At 43.2% G+C, this 21,655-nt stretch overlaps 1 protein-coding gene and 1 non-coding gene across 3 annotated transcripts in view; both read left to right on the top strand.

Annotated features, from left to right (window-relative positions):
• Arhgap31 (Rho GTPase activating protein 31) overlaps nt 1-21,655 on the top strand; it is a 107,380-nt gene that overhangs the window by 64,298 nt on the left and 21,427 nt on the right. For both annotated transcript variants that reach the window (XM_070030156.1, XM_070030155.1), the window contains exons 2-3: nt 8,340-8,442; nt 11,672-11,816. In XM_070030156.1, the coding sequence (XP_069886257.1) occupies nt 8,340-8,442; nt 11,672-11,816 (248 nt within the window). The remainder of the gene's footprint in view (nt 1-8,339; nt 8,443-11,671; nt 11,817-21,655) is intronic.
• On the top strand, nt 14,535-14,614 carry Trnag-ucc (transfer RNA glycine (anticodon UCC)). The gene has a single exon. It is a non-coding gene; the product is annotated as a tRNA-Gly (tRNA).

The raw sequence follows: 21,655 nt of genomic DNA, 5'->3' as shown, positions 1-21,655 counted from the left end.
AATTATGTTATAGATGACTGTAGTGAAAATGTAAATAGATGATGAGTGTTGACAAGGACCTGGAGTAATTGGAATGCTCATATACTGGCTGGCAGGAGTGGAAAATGGCACCCTTGCTTTGGAAACTAGTAAACAGCTTGGCAGCCCCTCAAAAATTAAATGTAAAGCAGAGCATGTTAGCGAGCAGGAGAGGCAAAAATAGAATGGGTACAAGAACGGAGGGAGGAAGGGTGAGCAAATGAAGTCATTATAGCCACTGTCCATATATAAAATCTGACCTACATAACTTGAAGGTGGGGATGGGAGGAGGGTGGGGGTGGGAGAGTGGAGGACAATGGAAGGGGTGACACTGATCAAGATGCATTGTACTCATAACCTAACTTAGGAAACTGTAACCTCTATCTACAATCTACTTAGTAATAACATTTTTTAAATGAAAGTCAAATACAGGCTTATCACTCCTCTTACAAATACACAGTCAAGAAATCTGAAACTACATGTCCACATAAAAATATGTACATAAAGGCTCATAGCAGTATCATCCATACTAGCCAAGAAGTGGGAACAGCTCAAATTTCCATCAACTGATAAATGGCTACACAAAATGAGGAACGTGTTTAGAATATTAATAACTGGAATAATATTCATCCATAAAAAGAATGAAATGTTAACATATGCGACATCATGAATCGACCTTGAAAGATGTATGCTAAGAAAAAGGAACCAGTCACAAATATTCCATGTATATGAAATGTCTAAAACAAGCAAATCCATAAAAACAGAAAGTTGGTTGGGGAACTAGAAGCCTGGCTCATGTGGTAGAGCACTAGCCATGAGCAAAAAAAAAAAAAGCCAAGCCAAGTGAGAGCACAAAGACTAGAGTTCAAGCCGCATTACCAATACCCACACGCATGCACACACACACACACACACACACACACACACACACACACACACACACACACACACACACACACAGAGGGATCGAACTCAGGACCTCATACTTGCTAGATAAGTCCTTTACCACTTTCAGTGCACCTCAGTTTCACTTTTAGCTTGTTTTTCAGGTAAGAAGTTGTGCTAACTGTCTGAGCTGGTCTCATACCATGATTTTCCTGCCTCCAACCTCCTGTGCAGCTGTGATGACATGTGTGAATTGCTGCGTTCAGCCTTAAATCTCAATTTTGAACAAACTTAGTCCAGGCCCCAGTGCCTTATGCCTAGCTACTAAGAAGGTTGAGATTATAGTTCAAAGCCAAGCCTGTCAGACAGATCCAAGAGATTCTTATCTCTAACCAACATAAAACAAGATAAGAGGCATGGCTCAAGTGGTAGAATGCCAGGCATAAGTGAAAAAAAAAAAACAAGCAAGAGTATAGGCCCTCCGTTTTCAAGCCCCAGTACTGGCACAAGGAGAGAGAGAGAGAGAGAGAGAGAGAGAGAGAGAGAGAGAGAGAGAGAGAGAGAGAGAGAGAGAGAGAGAGAATGAGCTATTTTAAAGAACAAGAAATATTCGACTGTACTTTGCTAAATAAATACCACAGATTTTCAGAAGATTCTTTAGTTTTTCCACTAGAGGAGGGGACAGGAGAAAGAATCAGAGAGGAACTTGGGACTGGAGGATGGGGCCGCTCACCCCTGGGCCGGGACAGCCACACCTGGGCTGGGCAGGAGCATGCCCCAGAGAGACAGTGAAAGGGGCGCAGGAAAAAGATGGGCTGGGCATAAAGAGCCAGGGCTGGCAGAGAGACAGAGCCACAGGGGAGCCACTGTGACAGCTCATAGATCCCGGGGAACACGGCCAGGAAGTGCTGTACTGACAGCCCGGAATAATGGAGAAGGCCTTTAATATTTTAACTCTTTTTTTTTCCAAATCACTTGGAACTATGCCTAGAAAGGGCTCCTTCCCAGCCCAAGGATTCTCACAGGATCGCTTCCCTTGCGATATCTTCACCCTTCATCCCTTTCAGGTGTCCAGTTCTTCACCCACTAGTTGCTCCTGGACTTTACCATTACTTCAAACAAGATGAACCTCCTTGCGTGCCTAAAATTTTCCTCTAGCTCTTGTCAGTCCTACCTCCCGCTTCTCCCTGCTTTCTCTTACTGTCAATTAGTTTGCATTTTCTAGAGTTTTCCATAAGTGGAATCGTACAGTGTGTACTCCTTGATGGACTGCTTGTCACCCAGTGGTGTCTTTGAGATGCACTGCTGTGCACGTTACTCCTTGTGCTGCTGAGTTGCATTCTGTTACATCAATGCACTTACTAGACTTCACCGTGAAGGTCAGAAATGCAGGACTCAGAGAGCTGAGAAATCTGACCAGTACAAGGACTCAGAAAGTCCAGAGTACAGCTGGTGAGGGATACAGATGTAGTCTATTACACTGTAGAAGAATGGGCTTCAGCCAGGCATTGGTGACCCACACCAATGTTAAATATTCAGAATTGCATCCTCCAGGGTCATGGTTAAAGGCTAGCCCAGGCAAAACTCCAAGAGACTCCATCTCCAATTAACCACTACAAATCTGTGATGGAGGCCTGGTTCAAGTAGTAGGATGCTCAACTGAGAAGCTAACCCTTACCCAGGCAAACTAGAGGAGCCAAAATCAGCCTCAGGTACTGGCTTGTTTGGGACTGTTTACAGATCTGATCAGATCCAGCCACACAGAGAACTAAGACATTTTACAGAGAGGGGTCCCACTACTGCCGTTCTTGTATTAAGTCCTTCAGGAGGTTAGGAACTGAGAGCACCCCATACTGGCAATAAGTACAAAATACCTTCTACTTGTCCTGGGTTACATCCGATGTGACAGAGGACTGTTACTTAGGTCAGCAATTGTGTAAGGCCTAAATCAACAGCAAGATAACCATTTCTGTCAGAAACTAATTTAAAGATATATTTTGTGCTTAGATTAGAAATGTCTCATACAAGATCCTGATCCAGCAAAGAAACAAAACGAAACCATCAGCGGAGGTGTTAGAGAACGAGCAGTGAAACAATTCAAAGTCTACCCTATCCGATCCTGTGGGCACTGTGTGAACCTGTGGAGGAGGAGGAGGAATCCCACAGAACCAGCTCTGTGACTCCCACCTGCCCTGCCACGACTTTCCAGGCATCTGTTCACAATGGGAGCTTTCTTCCCATCTGTAACTGTTCAGCTCTTTTGGATCAAGATTCTACTCTGTCCAGAATTCTAGGGTGTCCTCCATCTGCTTGCACCCCAGGAGCTGTAGGCTGGGGATTTCTGATACTTTGACAGTAGACTGCCTTTTCCAGAACTGTCTGTGGATTCTGGTTGGAAGTCCTCTGGGAATCAGTTAGAAATGCAAATTCTCCGCCCTTGCCCCACCTACTTTCCTACACAGTTGGAATGCTCATTTACAAGATCCCCAAGTGATTTGTATGATGAACTCATCTAAAACCAGTGGTTCTTCCACTTGGAAGAGCTTTGGAATCAACTGTAATAATGTGTTGAGGCACTGGAGGACCTGATGCAAGGACCATGGTCTGAGGACCTCTACGGTAAATGATTGCAGAGAGGAAGGAACCTTTAGCCATGGCTGGGTGTCACTGGGAACCCTCTACCTTCCAACTCAGCCCAGGCTGAGAGTCAGGACTGCAAATGCTCCACACACGCTGGGATGGCGGCATCTACCTTTTGGTTGTTTTCATAATCGCCATCTGCTTGAACAGAGCCATGAACCAGAGGCAGTAGGGACCCTGCATGAAGGCTGGAAGAAGTGGAATGTGTTCTCCTAAACTTTAAAACAAGGATAGCCTTCATCCTACAAAATACACCCAGATGCACAGAACAGACACCTCACAGAAGCAGAATAATTCCCAAATAGAAACCTATGCCCATTTCCTGCATGCCAATAATGAGAAGAACGCAGCTGAAATCTGGAAGCAACTCCTTTTGTAATAGCCCAACAAAAAATAAAATACCTAGGAGTTAACTGAACTAAAGAAGTGAAGGATCTCTACAATGAAAACTTTAAAATCCTGAAAAAGGTAATTAAAACAGAACTAAGAAGTGGAAAAAAGTTCCCATGCTCCTGGATTGGGAGGATCAACATTGTGAAAATGGCAATACTGTCAAAGGCTATCTACAAATTCAGTGCCATACCTATCAATATCCCAACCTCATTCTTCAAGGAAATAGAAGAAACAATCCAGAAATTCATAAGGAACAACAAAAGACCCCAAATAGCAAAAAGAAACCTTAGCAGAAAGAACAGTGCTGGAGGAATATCAATTCTAAACTTCAAACTTTACTACAAAGCCATAGTAATCAAAACAGCTTGGTATTGGCACAGGAGTAGACCTGATGACCAATGGAATAGGACTGAAGACCCAGAAATGAACCACAGATCTATAGCACCTAATCTTCAATAAGGGAGCTAAAAAAATAGAATGGAAGGAAGACAGCCTCTTCAGTAAATGGTGCTGGCAAAATTGGTTAAGCACCTGTAAAAAAAACTAAAGCTAGATCTGTATATATCACCCTGCACAGAATCAACTCCAAATGGATCAAAGACCTCGAAGGCAAAGCAGGCACTCTGAAAACATTACAGTACAGAATAGGAGAAACTCTAGGTCTGCTTGGCACAGGCTGAAATTTTCTTAATCAAGACCCAGAAACACAACAAATCAAAGAACGATTGGACAAATGGGATTGCGTGAAACAGCAGAGCTTCTGCATGGCAAAGGACATAGCAAGCAAGATCAATAGAAAGCCTACAAATTGGGAGAAGATCTTCACTAGACATACAATGGACAAGGGTCTCATATCAAAAATATACTTAGAACTCAAAAAATTAAATCCCCTAACAACAAATCCTCAAAGAAACAACCACCCAATTAATAAGTGGGCTAAAGACTTAAAGAGACATCTCTGAAGAGGAAATAAGAACGGCCAATAGACACATGAAGAAATGTTCAACTTCTTTAGCCATAAAAGTAATGCAAATCAAAACAACATTGAGATTCCACCTCACCCCAGTTAGAATGGCTATAATCAAGAAATCACATAATAACAACAGCTGCTGGATGGATGTGGCCAACAGGGAACCCTGTTGCATTGTTGGTGGGAATGTAAACTTGTTCAACCAATTTGGAAAGCAGAATGGAAGTTCTCAAAAGACTCCACATAGAGCTCCCCTATGACCCAGCAATCCCAATTTTAGGCATTTACCCAAGTGATCACAAACAAGGCCATACTAAGGCTACCAGCACAACTATGTTTATCGCAGCATTATTTACCATAGCTAAGATATGGAACCTACCCAGATGCCCCTCAGTAGATGAATGGATCAAGAAAATGTGACACACACACACAGGAATTCTATGCCTCCATCAGAAAGAATGGCACTGACCCATTTATTAGGAAATGGAAAGACTTGGAAAAAATTATATTAAGTGAAGTAAGCCAGACCCAAAGAAACATAGGTCCCATGCAATAATTTGTATATGTCTAGGACAAGCAGAAGAGGTCAAAAGCTATTGACCATATAACCTGATGCTAAGCAAAATGAACCTCAAGATAGGGACACAAGAGGTTTTATCTTTGTTACTGTTCTTTTTAATGTACCTATAATGTATTGTGTGATTTTTTTTTTGTTTCTTTGTATGTTCTTCCCCATGGTACAACCCCTGTTGTCACTGTATTTGATTCTGGTGTCCTGCATCTTTTATATACATTTTTCTAATTTGGAGAGGGGAAGGGAAATAACAAAATGCTGAAATAAGATTACAGGATGACCTATTGTAACAATGAGATGTACAAGACAGTATGTTGAAAACAAACTTTACAACTTTGGAAGGGGGGAGTTGGAAGAGGGGGGAGAAGAGTTGGGGAGGTAGGGAGGAATGGGATGGGAGAGGAAAAATAAAGGAGGGTGTAACAATGCTCAATAGGAAATGGACTCATTACCTTGCTCATGTAACTGTAACCCCTCTGTACAGTATCTTTACAATAAATAGAGAGAGATACATAGATCTATCTATCTATATCTATCTATCTATCTATATCTATATCGATATAGATATAGATAGATAGATAGATATTCAGGAAAGAAAAAGAAAGAAAGAAACCTATGCCAAAGAAGGACACAACACAGCAGCCATGACCAAGAAGGAAGGTGTGTTGACTAGAAGAATCACATTTCACAGCAGGAAGAAGGCCCTCCCTACCTTCACCAAAAAAAAAAAACAAATTATAAAGTCTCTCATGCTAGCCAGATACCAGTGGCTTACATCTGTAATTCTGACTTACACAGGAGGCTGAGATCTGAGGATCATGGTTGGAAGAAGCTAGTCCAGGCAGACAAGTACAACATGCTCATCTCCAACTATCAAGAGGCTGAAAATGGAGATGTGGCTCAAATTAAAGTAGAGCATTAGCCTTGAGCGAAAAAACCTAAGGGAAAGCACCCAGGCCCTGAGCTCCCATTACGGGCACAGATAGATAAATTTATGTAAGAACTACACTATAGGTAGAAGGAATAGCCATCATTGTGGGATGTTTTTTTTTGTGTCTGGGAAAGTGATCACAAGTGTTACCTTAGTCCTAGCTAGGAGGCAAACATCACCACCATCTTCCTAGAGTAGATGTGTAAACAAACAACAGAATCATACATTTCACTGGAACTCGCAAGGACAATGTGGCATCCAGACCCATACTCCTAGCCTAAGACCACACGTGGCTGCTTGTGGCTCTGAGCTGATGCACACCCTGGGGTTTTAAGGTGTGTGTGTGTGTGTGTGTGTGTGTGTGTGTGTGTGTGTGTGTGTGTGTGTGTGTGTGTGTGTGTGTGTGTGTGTGTGTGTGTAAGAGAGAGAGAATTCTGCAAATTCCTTCTATGTATTTGCATAAGGATAGGAAACATAATCTTACTTATAGTCTTATTTTATGAAACAGATTTAATTGTAGCTCTTCTGATGGAAGACAAGCTGAGCATCTGACCCTAGGCCCCTCCTATGCCCCACTTCCGTGTTCGTTCACTTACATCACAGGAACTGTACCTCCTTGGCCTCTGGCCTCTTTATTTCCCATCCCTGGAACTGTTTGACCTCTTCATACCCAGTTCCTTTCTTGGAGGCTAGAGTAAGGGCAAGATCCTGGAGGTATCCTGGAGGGGTGCAGCTCTCAGCAGAAGGGAAGAACACAGCCAGGGTAGCAGGGTTTAGTTTTGTTATGGAGACCAGTAGAGACCCACACTGTGTGTGTCTTGCATGCCAGAGGTCTTGAATTTGATTCCTAGCACCACATGAGAAAAATTGGGTAGAATGTTGTAGGATCTGCACATCTGGTATATCCGCACCTACAGTCCAGTCTGGGGTGCGTATGAGGGTGAGCATGTGCAATAGCATGGTGAATGGACATTGGTCTAATCGAATGGGTATGTGTTGGCCACACTGGCATGGTGCTAAATCAGCCTCCACTCATGGAGGTTTCTTGTCACTTGTTGGCCCTGAGGGAGCCATTGAAGACTTGGGTCAGAGGCTGCATTCTTCCAGAGACCTCCAGGGTTATGAGGGACTTGCTCTCAGGTCATTGTACCTGCCCTCAGGTCACTCAAGTCTGCCAAGTCCCTTCAGATCAGCCCCAAAGAGAACAAGAACACAAACTTTGACTCAGGCTCTGAACCTGTGGAGAGGCAGGAATACAACATGTCAGCCTCCTGCTGCCTTTGTCTGTCCGTTAAATCAATGGCGGCAGGAAGCATGTGGGTGGGGTTCCCATCTTTTTTTCTTTTTATGACACTGGGGTTTGAACTCAGAGTATCACAGTCTGCTAGGCAGGAGTTCTACCACTTGAGCCACATCTCCACATTTCTTGCCTTATTTTTCAAGTAGTGGGTTTTGTCCAGGGCCAGCCTATCTCTTCCTCCCGAGTAATTGGGATTACAAGTATGCCCTACCATGTACAGCTGAACATTAGATTTTACTAATTAAAAAATCATTACCACGGGCTGGGAAGTTGGCTCAGTGGTAGAGCGCTCGCCTTGCATGCTTAACGCCCTGGGTTCAATTCCTCAGCACCACATAAGCAGAAAAAAAAAAAAAAAGCCAGAAGTGGCTCTGTGGCTCAAGTGGTAGAGTGCTAGCCTTGAGCTGAAGAGCTGAGGGACAGCGCCCAGGCCAAGAGTTCAGGCCCCACGACCGGACCCCAAAAAAAAAAATCATTACCACTTATCAGTAATTGTTTCCACTTGGATTTCTTGGGCATCCCATACTTGCTTCTCCTTGGAGCCAACTGGATTTTTATTTAAAATGTATCTTTACAGGACAGATTTACATCTAATACTTTATTGTTTTTTTTTCTTTGCTCTGCTTAGTTCCATATGTGTTGAAGAGCTGTGCGGAATTTATAGAGACTCATGGTATTGTGGATGGGGTCTACCGGCTTTCAGGAGTCACCTCAAACATACAGCGGCTGAGGTAAGCAAAGAGAATAATATAGAGGAATTCTCCCATGAGCCTTCTGCTGTCCATCAGACCTCTGTCTGTAGGCGCTAGGGCTACAATAGACAATAGACTTACGTATTTTGCATATTATTTTTAACAGCAAAAATGCTGCCATCAGTGTTGTTTTTATATATTCATTATATGTTCTTTAATTATAAATGAAGCCTTTAAAACATTAAGACCATTCTTACTACAAGGTGAAAATGCAAGATTTAACACACTATAAACATAACTCAGTTTTGACTCCCTCCTCCTATCTGGTATCTGCCCCTACTTGCCAAGTCTTGTTACACAAAAGGAATATCGTTATACTATAGGAAGAAAGCATCCTTTTTACTCTTGCAGAAGCAAAACAGTTTGGCCAGATGCTAGTGGCTCATGCCTATAATCCTAGCTACTGAGGAAGCTGAGATCCAAAGGATCACAGTTCAAAGTCAGCTTGGGCAAAAAACTCGGTGAGACACCATCTTCAGCATAACCAGCTAAAACCAGAGCTAGAGGTATGGCTCAAGTGGTAGATCTTAACCAAGCTCAGGATCCTGAATTCAAACCTCAATACCAGCAAAGAAGAGAAAAAAGAATCTGTTCATTGGAACATAGATTGTTTGTCTGTTTTCCTTCGTAGTGCTGGGGATCAAACCCTAGGCTTTGTGTTTGGTGGACAAGTGCTAAACTACTGAGCTACACCAGGTGGCCATAGATTTTAATGAGTTTCTAATTCCGCTAACAGTGTGACATTGTTGTTCAGACAGTACTGCGGTTTGAACCCAAAGCCTCCCATTTTCTGGGTAGGTTCTCTGGCACTCGAGCTATGCCCCCAGCCCTCTTTCTACATCATCTGTTTTTCAGACAGGGACTCCCAGTTTTTTCTGGGAGCCAGAGTCAGACAATAATCCTCCTATTGTGGTTTCCCCATAGCTGAGATGATGGTTAAATGTTACCCTACGCTACTTACTGACTGAGATGAGGTCTTGCTAACTTTGCTATGGGGTGGCTTCCAATGGCATTCTCCTGATCTTTGGCTCCAGAGTGGCTGGGATTACAGGCATGAAGCAGCATAACTAGATCCCACCATTTCTTAAAAGGGCAGAATCAGAATAGAAACTAGTAGTATGCAGTTTTGAAAACAGTGGTTCTCAACAATCTTGCTACTACCCAGAAACCTTATATTTTACAGCTCCTATTTTTCTCGTGTGTGTGTGTGTGTGTGTGTATGTGTGTGTGTGTGTGTGTGTGTGTGTGTGTGTACGTACGTGTACACACATGTGCACGTGCATGCGTGCTGATCCTGGGGGTTGAACTAAGGACATGGGTGCTATCTCTGAGCTTTTTCACTCAAAGCTAGCACTCTGCCACTTGAGCCGCTCCACTTCTGGCTTTTTGGTGGTTAATTGCAGATAAGCGTCTCATGGAATTTCCTGCTCAAGTTGGTTTTGAACCACAGTCTTGAGCTCTCAGTCTCCAGAGTGCAGGTGTGAGCCATCAATGCTCAGCTAAATTTCTCATTTTTAAACAGGTTATTAATATGGAGGTGTTAGGAAATGTTTTATAATTAGAAACCAGAGATGAACTGGGCCTGGAGGTACATACCTGTAATCCCATCATTTAGGAGACTGAGGCACGTGGAGGATTGGGAGTGTGAAACCAGCTAGGGCTACATAGGAAGGCTGAAAAAAAAAGATCCTGGAATCAGATGATGTTCTCAGACTTCCCACTGTTGCTTGCTTATGATGTTTTTAAGCTCGGATATCCTGAAGGAGTCATAATCAAGCAGCCGAGAAGTTTCCACCAGGCATCAAAGAGATAGTTCATTAAAACTTTCCCAAACCTTGGGTTTGAGTCTCCAGATAAAACAGGTTTATTCCCTGAGTTTGTGGAGATGAGTGATAAAGATCTGCCCTACCCTGGTTTGTGTCTGTCTGGGAAGAAAGAAAATTTCACTTGGAGCTGTGTTTTGGAAAAAAATGAAATTTTAATTGGCCTCTTGCAAATTGGTTTCATATTTCCTCAGTGTTTGGAGCCATAACTTGGAGATACAATGCAGTGGGGAAAGGCATTTGCCAGTGAGTTTTATGGCTTTGAACCACAGAAGATTTTGCAAAGTCAACCCAGATTGGGAGTGGAAGTCTTCTCCTGGCAAGTCTTACTTGTACTTGGAGTAGAACCAAGATTAAAAAAAAAAAAAAATAGTTAGGAGGCTGAGGTCTGAGAATCGCAGTTCAAAGCCAACCCAGGTAGGAAAGTCCATGAGATACTTACTTCCAATAAATGACAAAATTAAAAAAGGCTGGAAGTAGAGCCGTGGCTCAAGTAGTAGAGGGTTAGCTTTGAGAAAAGGAAGCTCAGAGACAGTGCCTGTGCCAAGTTCAAGTCCAGGACTGGTGCTCGCGCACTCTCTCTCTGTCTTTATGTGTGTGTGTGTGTGTGTGTGTGTGTGTGTGTGTATACATAAATATGTAGACATCTGCATATATATGTAGACATATACATATATAAGTATATATACATATATATGTAGATATCTACATATATGTGTATAAATATACACATATATGTAGATATCTACATATAAAAGTGTATATATACACACACATATATATGTATATCTATAATTATATTCAAATCAGTTGAGTGTGGTAGCTTGTGCCTGTAATCCCAGCACTCAGGAGGCAGAGAGTATTGAGTTTCAGTATCTGCCTGGGCTACATAGCAAAGACCTTGTCTTAAAAAAGAAACCACAGGGCTGGGAAGGTGGCTCAGTGGTAGAGCACTTACCTTGCACGCATTAGGCCCTGGGTTCGATTCCTCAGCACCACATAAGCAGAAAAAGCCAGAAGTGGCTCTGTGGCTCAAGTGGTAGAGTGCTAGCCTTGAGCTGAAGAGCTGAGGGACAGTGCCCAGGCCCAGAGTTCAGGCCCCACGACCGAACCCAAAAAAAAAAGAAACCACACTGCCAGCCAAGCTAAGATCTGTGATTTGGGGTGGGGGGGTGGTAGGCAGTCCTGGGACTTGAACTCAGAGCCTGGGCACTGTCCCTGAGCCCTTCAGCTCAAGGCTAGCACTGTACCACTTGAGCCATAGCACCACTTCGCCTTTCTCTGTGTATGTGGTACTGAGGAATGGAACCCAGGGCAAGCAACTCTACCACTGAGCCACCTTCCCAGGCCTCTGGGATTGTTATGTCTCATCTGTGTTGTTTCAGGCAGGAGTTTGTCTCAGACCATTGTCCAGATCTGACAAAGGAGGTGTACCTGCAGGACATCCACTGCGTGGGCTCCCTCTGCAAGCTCTACTTCCGTGAGCTGCCCAACCCCCTCCTGACTTATGAGCTCTATGACAAGTTCACGGTGAGTGTTTGCATTTCCATTGTGGTTACGGGTGAGATGCATGGACGGGCCAAGGAGCGTTCTGACACTACAATAACAATCATAAAACTGACCAGCTGGCTGACATGATCTTCGCTGTGCAGTGAAGGAGGATGGTGTAGGGGGGAAGGGAGGGTGGTAGACACCGTTGGCTCCGTTTTGCCTTCTTGAATTTTGAGTTGTTTGTTTTAAGAGCTGGGTTAGATTATCGCCGTGTTTATAGTCGTCTGAATGTGCCTCATTGTAGAGGAAGGAAGCAGAGAACCAGAGAGGTAAAGTAGCCGGCCCAAGGTCACACAGCAAAGGCAAAACAGGAACCTGAGATACCCCACACACACACTGTTGCTTCACCCCCTGCTGCTTCTTTTTTGATCAAGTGGTTCCTTCTGTGTTTCTTTTAGAAGTTGGGGAAAGAGGTGGTGGGCAAAGGGAAGATAGAACAAGAAGATTGACTGGTCAATCAGGGGTACCTAGTGGACACACCTGTAGTCTCAGCTATTCAGGAGGAGGATCAAGATGCAAGACCAGCCCAAGAAAAAGTTACCAAGACTTCCATCTCAGCAAATAAGCTGAGTACAGCGGCATACTCTTGTAAGCCCAGCTACAATTGAAGTAAAATGGGCTGGGAGTATGGCTCAAGTATTGGAGTACCTACCTAGCAAGCACTAGGCACTGAGTTTCAAACCCTAATACCACCAAAAATAGCAAAGTAATCATATTCAATAAAAGATAATTTGGAAAACGGAGAAAAGTAGAAAGTAGCCCTCTGTGTTCTCTCTCCTTAAAGACCAGAGAGAGAGAGAGAGAGAGTGTGTGTGTGTTACCATTCTTCGGTCTTTTTTTTGTGCAGTGTTTTTATTTTCCCAAATCAAAACAAACTGTTACTGCAAAAATTTAAGTAATACAGGGGGGAGGATGGGAAGGGTAAACAAAGGAGGAGGCTGCAATGCTTGATAAGAAGTGTACTCATTATCTTGCACATGTAATTGTAACCCCTCTGTACAGTATTTTCACAATAAAAAAAATTAAAGTAATACAACAAGGTATAAAGGAGAAGTTCTACACCCCAGGTATATTAATACTCAGAAAGTCTCTTTGTACCTTTCTCCCTTCATCTTCCTCCTTTCCTCCTTCTTTCCCTCCCTCCCTCCCTCCTCTCTCTCTCTCTCTCTCTCTCACACACACACACACACACACACACACACACACACACACACACTTCTATTTCAAGCATATGGCCATCTTTCTTGTTAATAGAGACATGATTTTTACCCAAGATTCTCTCATGCACGTCATTTCTGAAAGCGGTCTGATCGGGTACTTAGGTTCTTGTTTGTTTGGGGTTTTTTTTCCAATAGTTTACTTTTCTAAACATTAAAATAAAGACCTGAGGATCAAAGTTCAAAGCCAACAGGACAGGAAAATCCCTAGCACAAAAAGTGAGAAGTAGAGCTGTGATTCAAGTGGTAGAGCACTAACCTTGAACAAAAGGTTTAAGGGACATCACCCAGGCTCTGAGTTCAACCCCCAGTACAGGCACAATAAACAAAGAAACCTTGTAATAAATTATAATGTGCACACATGACTTTCTACTTCTTTCAGTGTCCTTAGAGAAGGACCACTGGGGTATATTCATTGACCAAAGATTTCCTTTTCAACTTTTGGAGATTTTCAGTGCTGGGGATTAAATCCAAGCCCCCTGGTGTAAGCACCTCATTCCTTATCCCCAGAGCTCACAGTTCTACTTTCCTTTGGTTTGTTTGTTGGTTGATCCTGGGGATTTCAACTCAGAGCCTCACACTTACTTGTTAGGTAGGTGCTCTGAACTTGAGCCACACAGGTTCTTCAGTTTTTGTCTAAATTTTGTCACGTACTCTCAAATTGTTCTCTAGAGAGACAGGAAAGCACTTTTCTCTACAGCCTCACCCATGAGTCTCAATTTATTAAATTACTTGCCAGTCTGAATCAACTAAAAATACTGTGTTACTGCTATTTTAATTGTGCATAAACTTTATTGTTCATTTGTTTGTAGTTGTGATCCTCTTATTGTAGGACAGTGTTCTCTCTCATTAAGATAAAATAGGATATCATTGAGCTAATGAACTGCAGCAGTCTGTTTTTAAGTAATAGTCTATTCTAGTTGATGGTAGAAGTGGTTTCTTGTCTAGAAACTTCAGAAGGAAACAGTTTCTTCTTCTTAGTCTTTTAATTTTTGTAATGCTCTCAGTTTTGTTTTGATTTTTTTTCTAAAAATTTGAACTGGAGGAACTATGTAAGAAGAACATAGAAAATACCTTAGAAATTCAGTAGAGAGGTTGTCAGTTGCCGTAATGCTTCTCAAAAATTTTAGTATATTTTTATTGTTATTATAAAGGTGACATACAGAGGGTGACGTACAGAGAGGTTACAGTTTCATAATTGAGGTAAAGAGTACGTGTCTTTTTGGATGATATCACCCCTTTCCTCTCTCTCTTCGCTCCCTAGCCCACCCACAAGTTGTATAGTTCATATTCAACATAGTGTCTAGTGAGTACCACTACTACATTTGTTCACCCTTTGTCTTACCTCTTCTGTACCCCTCCTTACCTTCCAAAAGACAGATAAATGAACAAACAAGACATAGTATCTCACTAAAGAAATAAGCAAAAATAAGCAAAGAACTTCAACAGAGAGTTCATAGAAAAAAAAGATATAATTAGGGCTGGGAAGGTGGCTCAGTGGTAGAGCGCTTGCCTTCCATGCATGAGGCCCTGGGTTCGATTCCTAGCACCACAGAAGCAGAAAAAGCCTGAAGTGCTGCCATGGCTCAAGAGGTAGAGCACTAGCCTTGAGCTGAAGAGCTGAGGGACAGCGCCCAGGTCCAGAGTTCAGACCCCTCGACTGACAACAACAACAAAAAAAGATATAATTATTTTTAAATTACCAAATAACCTTCTGGCCTGTCATACCAGCTACTAAGGGGACAGAGGTAGGAATATCATGGCTCAACAAGAACAGTCAAAGCAAAAAGTAGTAAGCCTTCTATCAAAGAACTACCTGAGTGTGGAAGTTGTCCACCAGGAATCCCAGCCATATACTAGAGGCTGAGGTAGGAGGATTATGATGTGAAGATAGAAGTGAGACTCTATCTGAAAAATAATTAAAATAAAATGGGCTGGGGTCATCAGAGGACCTATCTAGTAAGTGTTAGGACCTGAGTTCAAACCCCAGTACTGTAAATCATGATGATGATGATGATGATGATGATGATGATGATGATGATGATGATGATGTTATGATTCATACTGACAAGCCGGTGTTAGACTGACTCTTCCTACTTTTTACTGGAAATATGACTGGTTTGTATATCTCAGAACTTTGTCAGGAGCCCTAATGCACTCATGTTCCTTAACCCAGGAACCCTTCCCTGGCCTCTATTCTAAGGTAAGAATCAGGTGTCACACGAGTAAATGATAGACAATCATCTTCATCACAAGACAGTATCTAATGTCTGAATTTTGGAAACTGTCTACATGTGTATCAATAGAAAAATTACTGAATGACAAATGTAAAATAAATGACAAATCAAAACTAGGGTAGCCAGGTAAAGTCACATGCTTGAAAGGTATTTCCTGGCCACAATACAAAGTGGTAAAAGTGGGGTTTGCCAGTAAGTGGGAAAAGCCGCTGGTATTCCAGGAGCCTGAGGCTGACAGCTTCTCTTTTGCATCATGTGTAAGTAGGTCTTAGAGGTTATTTGTGAATGGTGTAATTAAAAACAGACCAACACAGCAGGGCGTCAGTGGCTCATGCCTATAATCCTAGCTGTTCAGGAGGTGGAGATCTGAGGGTCATGGTTCAAAGCCAGCCCAGGAAGAAAAGTCCCCATGAGACTCTTCTCTCCAGTTAACCACTTCAAAACCAGAAGTGGTGCTGTGGCTCAAGTGATAGAACACTAGCCTTGAGGAAAAGAGCTGAAGGACAGCATCCAGGCCCTGATGCAAGCCTCACAACCGACCCAAAAAAATTATTTTCTGCAGAGTTCATGTTTTTAATTTTGATCACATTCATTAGTTTCCTGTGACTACTGTATATAACAAATGGCCATAAACTGGGCATCTTAAACAACGGAAATTTATACAGATCTGGAGACCTGAAAGAAGTCTGAAATCATTTTCACTGGGCTGAATCCTTTCCACTGGGCTGTGCTCTCTCTCTCTAGAGTTCTAGAGGAAAATCTACCCTTTGCCTCTTGGGGCTTCTGGTAGCTGCTGCCATTCCTTGGCTTGTGACTACCTCCCTCCCTTCTCTGCTCCCTGCCCCCTCTTTGGGGTCACAGGGTCTTCTGTCTGTCAGATCTCCAGCTACAGCCTTCTTAACGCTTACTGAGAGCTGATTTGAGGGTTCATCCAGATAATCTAGGAAAATCTCCAGCTCCTAATTTAATCACATCTTCAAGGATCTTTTTTTCAAATGAGTAACCTGTTCTTAGAATTAGAGCTGAGATGCTTGGAAGCAATTGTTGACTTAAATTCCACTTTTTAATTATCAGAAGAAAACAAAACCAAAACAGCATTTCACAGTTAGCATCTCGGATAAATCTCATTGACCAAGATATATCCAGTGAGCAAAACTCAGCATTTCATTTTAGGAAAAATTCATCTTCATTCAGATGGGTCTGGCTGAAATCATTACATGCCAAAGTAAGGGAATAGTCACAGGTTCTGCATTTGGGGGGAAGGCAAATTAATTATGTACCGACTGTTTCTTTTTGTTAGTTTGTTTCTGCCATTACTGGGGCTGTCTCTGAGCTGTTTTGTTCTTCAAGGCTAGCACTCGACCACTGAGCCACAGCTCCATTTCCAGGTTGTTTTGTTTTGTTTTTGTTTTTTAGCAGTTAATTAGAGAAAAGGGTCTCATAGACTTTTCCTGCTTTGGGGAGAAGAGGCTTGAATGTTGATCTTCAGATATCAGCCTCTTGGGTAGCTAGAGTTACAGGTGTGAATTTGTTTCTCTATGAATCTATCTCCCTAATTAAACTGTAAGCCTCTGAGGACAAGAACTGTATTCATTGTACTCCCTATTGTATTTCTTAGCCCTGTTTTCCAGCTACTGAAAAATGGAACTGTTACTCTAGTAAACTCTTACTGGCAGGTTTAACATCTGAAATGTCACTTGAAGCAAACCCCTGATGCCTGGCTAGAGGCAAAGACAGGCAAGTTCTGAGCTCAAGGTAGCCACAAATGAGGATAGAGTCACTCCCATGTGAGCAGAATTCCCCAGTCCTGGGCAGACCAGGCTGGCCACCCTGCCAGGATCCCTACTGAGCAAAGGTGCTATTTCAGCAAGTTTGGCATCAACCACAAATGGGAAATCATCTTGGGCAGAGAATTGTCCTAGAAGCATGTCAAGAATGTACCTGGTCAAGCATAAAGCAAGATACTGAGTCATTCACTTATTCATTGACCCATTCACTTACTCAACAAATGTGTTTAGTAAGGGAGATGTGAGTAGGAAAGCACCTATATGTGCCCTTTGGCAGGCATAGCGCCACAGACGGCAGATTTCATAATAAACAATAATGGATACCATCCTTGCTTTAGTGTGTCTTGCATTTCAGTGGAGGAGAGAGAGACCGTAGATCTCTAGTGAGAACTGTTGATAAGTCCTCTCTCCCAGTGCTGGAGAGAGATTGCTATTTTAGGTAGGATAATCAGAGGCAGCTCTATGAAGCAGCATTTAAACAGGCAAGGGTAAAGTGTGGGAACCGACTGTGATCCTATCTAGGTAAAGAGGGTGACGGGAAGAAACAGCAGATGCCAAGGCCCCGTTGGAGTGTGTGTGCTGAGCTGGAGGAAAGCCAGTGTGGCTGGTACAGAGCAAGCCAGGGGCTATGTAGGGAGGAGGGGCAGAGGAATTCACAGACAACCCTGTCAGTTCTGGTGCTCCTTTCTTCAGGTAGAAAAGGGAATGTGTATAAAACTGACTTTCGTCTGTGTATCTTATTTTATGAATTGCTTTTTTAAAAAAATTATGTGCACAAATTTTTGTGTAAATTGTGTAAACTGTTTTTATGATTTTTAAGTAAGATTAATGTTCTGTCGCTTACATGACAGTTCTACTTCTGGCTTTTTTTTTTTTTTTTGTCGGTCGTGGGGCTTGAACTCTGGGCCTGGCGCTGTCCCTCAGCTCTTCAGCTCAAGGCGAGCGCTCTACCACTTGAGCTACAGCACCACTTCCCTTCTGGCTTTTTTTTAGGTTATTGGAAATAAGGGTCTCATAGACTTTTCCTGCCCCAGCGGGCTTCTAATCTCAATCCTCAGATTTCAACTTTCTGAGTAGCTAGGATGACCGTTTCGGCCACAGTTACGGCTCCTTCCCTCCTCTCCCCACCCCCACCTTTTTTATTTTATTTTTATTTTTATTTTTTGCTGGTCCTGGGATTGAACTCAGGGCCTGGTGCTGTCACTGAGCCATTTTGTGCTTAAGGCTTGTGCTCTACCACTTGAGCCACAGCACCACTTCCAGCTTTTTCTGAGTAGTGTATTGGAGATAAGAGTCTCATGGACTTTCCTGCCTGAGTTGGCTAGAACTGTGATCCTCAGATCTTAGCCTCCTGTGTTTTTTGTTTGTTTGCTTGCTTGTTTTTTGGCTGATCCTGGAGCTTGAATTCAGTGCCTGGGTGCTGTCTCTGAGCTTCAGTGTTCAATGCTAGCACTCTATCCTTGAGCCACAGCTAGCTTTTTGGTAGTTAATTTGAAATGTGACTCTCATAGACTTTCCTGCCCACGCTGGCTTGGAACAGCAACCCTCAGATCTCAGCCTCCCTGAGTAGCTAGGATTATAAGCATGAGCCACTGGTGCCCTGCTGAAGCTGGCTACTTTAATAAAAGGCAGCACAATTTGCCATAGGGAGAGCTTGAGGTCTCTTTGCCTCAGCAGAATGGGGGAATAATGTGGGTGCTATAGTCAGGGGTGTCCCAATCTTCTGGAGGGTTTGCTAGGAAGCAAGGGACTCTTGCTGTTGTCCTGCCTTTGTGAGACACACGGATGAGGAAGGTCAGGCCACGGCCTTCTAAGAACACCTAGACACCTCCCTTCTCTTCCTCAGAGCCCATATTCAGAAAACAGGGCTGTGGAGTACCTCTGGGCCTCTGCCAGGCAAGGGGAGCCCCAGTAAAGGGAAGCCAGGCTGAAACTCTGGGATAGGGAGGGGACAGGAAGCAGGAGGCGGCCAATAAAGCCCAGAAGGAGGCTCTGAGCCCTCTTCTCACTGCCTCGCCAGGATCAAGCTGCACAAATCTTTGCTCCACTCCCCGGTTGTTGTTTTTTAAATGTGTTTGGGGAATAAAGGTGTAGTTCTCATGGAAAGTTCCTTTAATACTTTAGGAAGCTGTTAATATCTTTGTTTTCTGAGAATGCAAGGGCAGGCCCATCCTCTGAGGCCGGCAGGTCCCAGTTGGGATTGGTTTATTTCATGTATTTCTTCTCAAGCTCTCTCCATCCAACCCCTATCTCATCCCATCCACAGCTCTTTAGAGCCTAATTTTTATTTTTTTTCCTTCTGGAGGGGTTTAGTCACTGCAAAGTTATTTTTAGCTTCGTGTTCTCCCACTGGGATTAGGAGATCTTATGTTAGACAAGTACAGGAGGGAAGGTGAAAATTTCCCCACCCTTATTTTCTGGCTGGAAGAGAGTTTCACTCAACACTAAACCGGGCCAATCTGGCTGATGTTCAAATCTTAAAAGAGCTAGGATGAATCTGTGATTATTTGTACTGCATCCTTGCTTGGTATCAGTAAAGCCAGCTTTTTGCTGGCTAATTGGAAACAAGAGTCTCACAGATTCGTCTGCCTGGTATGGCTTCCAAACTTGATCCTCAGGAAGTGGCACTGTGGTTCAAGTGGTAGAGCACTAGCCTTGAGCACAAAGAGGTTCAAGGGCAGAATCCAGACCCTGAGTTCAAGTTCCACAAACAACAACAACAACAAAAGATCCTCAGATCTCAGCCTCCTGAGTAGCTAGAATTTCAGAGGTGAGCCATCACCTGCTATACCTTCACCTTGATGGCAAGGCCTTGCTCTGGGTTGTTGTTTTCCCCAAAGCTACTCTTCCCTGGAAGCTCAGATTCCATTACTTGGACAGCACCCCAACTGTGGTCCATCACAGACCTGGAAGATCTCTCTCTTCCAGCTGCACCCCAGGCAGATTTAGTTCTGAGTTTAAGAGCTAGGATAGGCACAAAAAGTAAAAGGGGTCAGAAGATGGTGGCATATTCTCATGATTCCTGCACTCTGGAGGTTGAGACAGAAGTTCAAGGGTTAGATAGCAAAGCCCAATCTCAGGAAGAAAACAACACAAAACCTTGATAGACAAAGCCCTGACATGATGCTTCAGGGATAGGACAACTTTGGGAAGCCAGGCACTGTTTTAAACATGGACTCATTACATCTCTTAGCTTACAGAACTTCCATTTTAGGAAAGGAGAAGCCGTCAATAACAGAGGGTGGGGAGAGGGATAGAAGGTCTAGGCTGGGCCAGTCCCTGGACTTTTCCTGTCAGGAGAATGGGGCCTGGAAAACAGCAGATGCTGGCTATAATTGTTTGCCTTTCTACATTGCTATAATTGTTTGCCTTTCTACATTCATGAATAATTAATACACTAAAACTGATTGAACTTTAGCATTTAAACACAAGCCAGACAATGATAGGCTCAAATAAAGATGAACAATATACAAAACACATACATTAGACTCTCATCTTTGCTTGTATTGTAGTTTGTAGTACTTACCAAATTAAAGCAGGTATTTGAACTGGGCACTAGTCATGCTTGTAATCCTAGCTATTCACAAGTCTACACTCTGAGAATTGAGATTTGAAGCCAGCCCAGGTCAAAGCTCATATAACTAGCAAAAAAGCTGGAAGTGGAGGCATAACTCAAGTGATTAGTACACCAGCCTTAAGGGAAAAAAATGCCAAGTGAGAGTGTGAGTCCTTGAATTCAGGTCCCAGTACCAGCACACACAAAAGAATATATTTGATGATTATTCCTGGCATTGCATACAACTATAAAGGAAGCTTGCAGCACCAGGAGGAAAATATAAGACTGTCGGTCACAAATACCTGTGAACTCAAGACCAGAAAAATGTGAGTTCAGGAGCCCCTATTAAAGTATATCTCAGCCTAGCTGGGACTATCCAAGTATGTACCTATGAAAACCACTCATAGATCTTAACTTAAACATTGCACATTTCTAATCCATCTATTACTAATTGTGTAAATGATATTACTAACATAAGTAAATTATACCAATTAAAGAAAAATGACGTGCTGGATGTGGCGGCACATGCCTGTTAACCCCAGCACACAGAGGGACCAGGCAGGAGGATCACAGCTCCAAGCCAGCATGGGATACCTACACAGGGAGACCCTGTCTCAAAAACAAGTCCAAAATGGGTGTCATTACCATTGCCTTGGACTCCAGTGGTGTGTTCCTGTTGGCATTGCCCTAGAGAGACCTGCGACCCAGGCCACAAGCAGGACAGACTCAGGATAGTCACATGGCTCGAGAACCTTCCCAAGAATGCCCATGCTGTGCAGCAACCTAAAGCAGGTGCAAGATAAATGTCAGCCAACCTGTCATCACACTGCCTTCCTCCCCTACCGCCCCCCAGGAGCCTGGGATGATGTGGGAACAAAATACACATACAGGAAATAACCAGAGAGCAAGTTCTTTTTGTCTTTTGTTTTGGTCAGTCGTGGGGCCTAAACTCTAGGCCTGGGTGCTGTCCCTCAGCTCTTCTGCACAAGGCTAGCGCTCTACCTCTTGAACCACAATGCCA

Source organism: Dipodomys merriami, unplaced genomic scaffold (genome assembly GCF_024711535.1).
Source record: "Dipodomys merriami isolate MVZ:Mamm:240054 unplaced genomic scaffold, mDipMer1.0.p SCAF_2, whole genome shotgun sequence".
Classification (NCBI taxonomy): Eukaryota; Metazoa; Chordata; class Mammalia; order Rodentia; family Heteromyidae; genus Dipodomys; species Dipodomys merriami.
The sequence above is the reverse complement of the archived record's forward strand: the minus strand, read 5'-3'. Positions and strand labels throughout refer to the sequence as shown.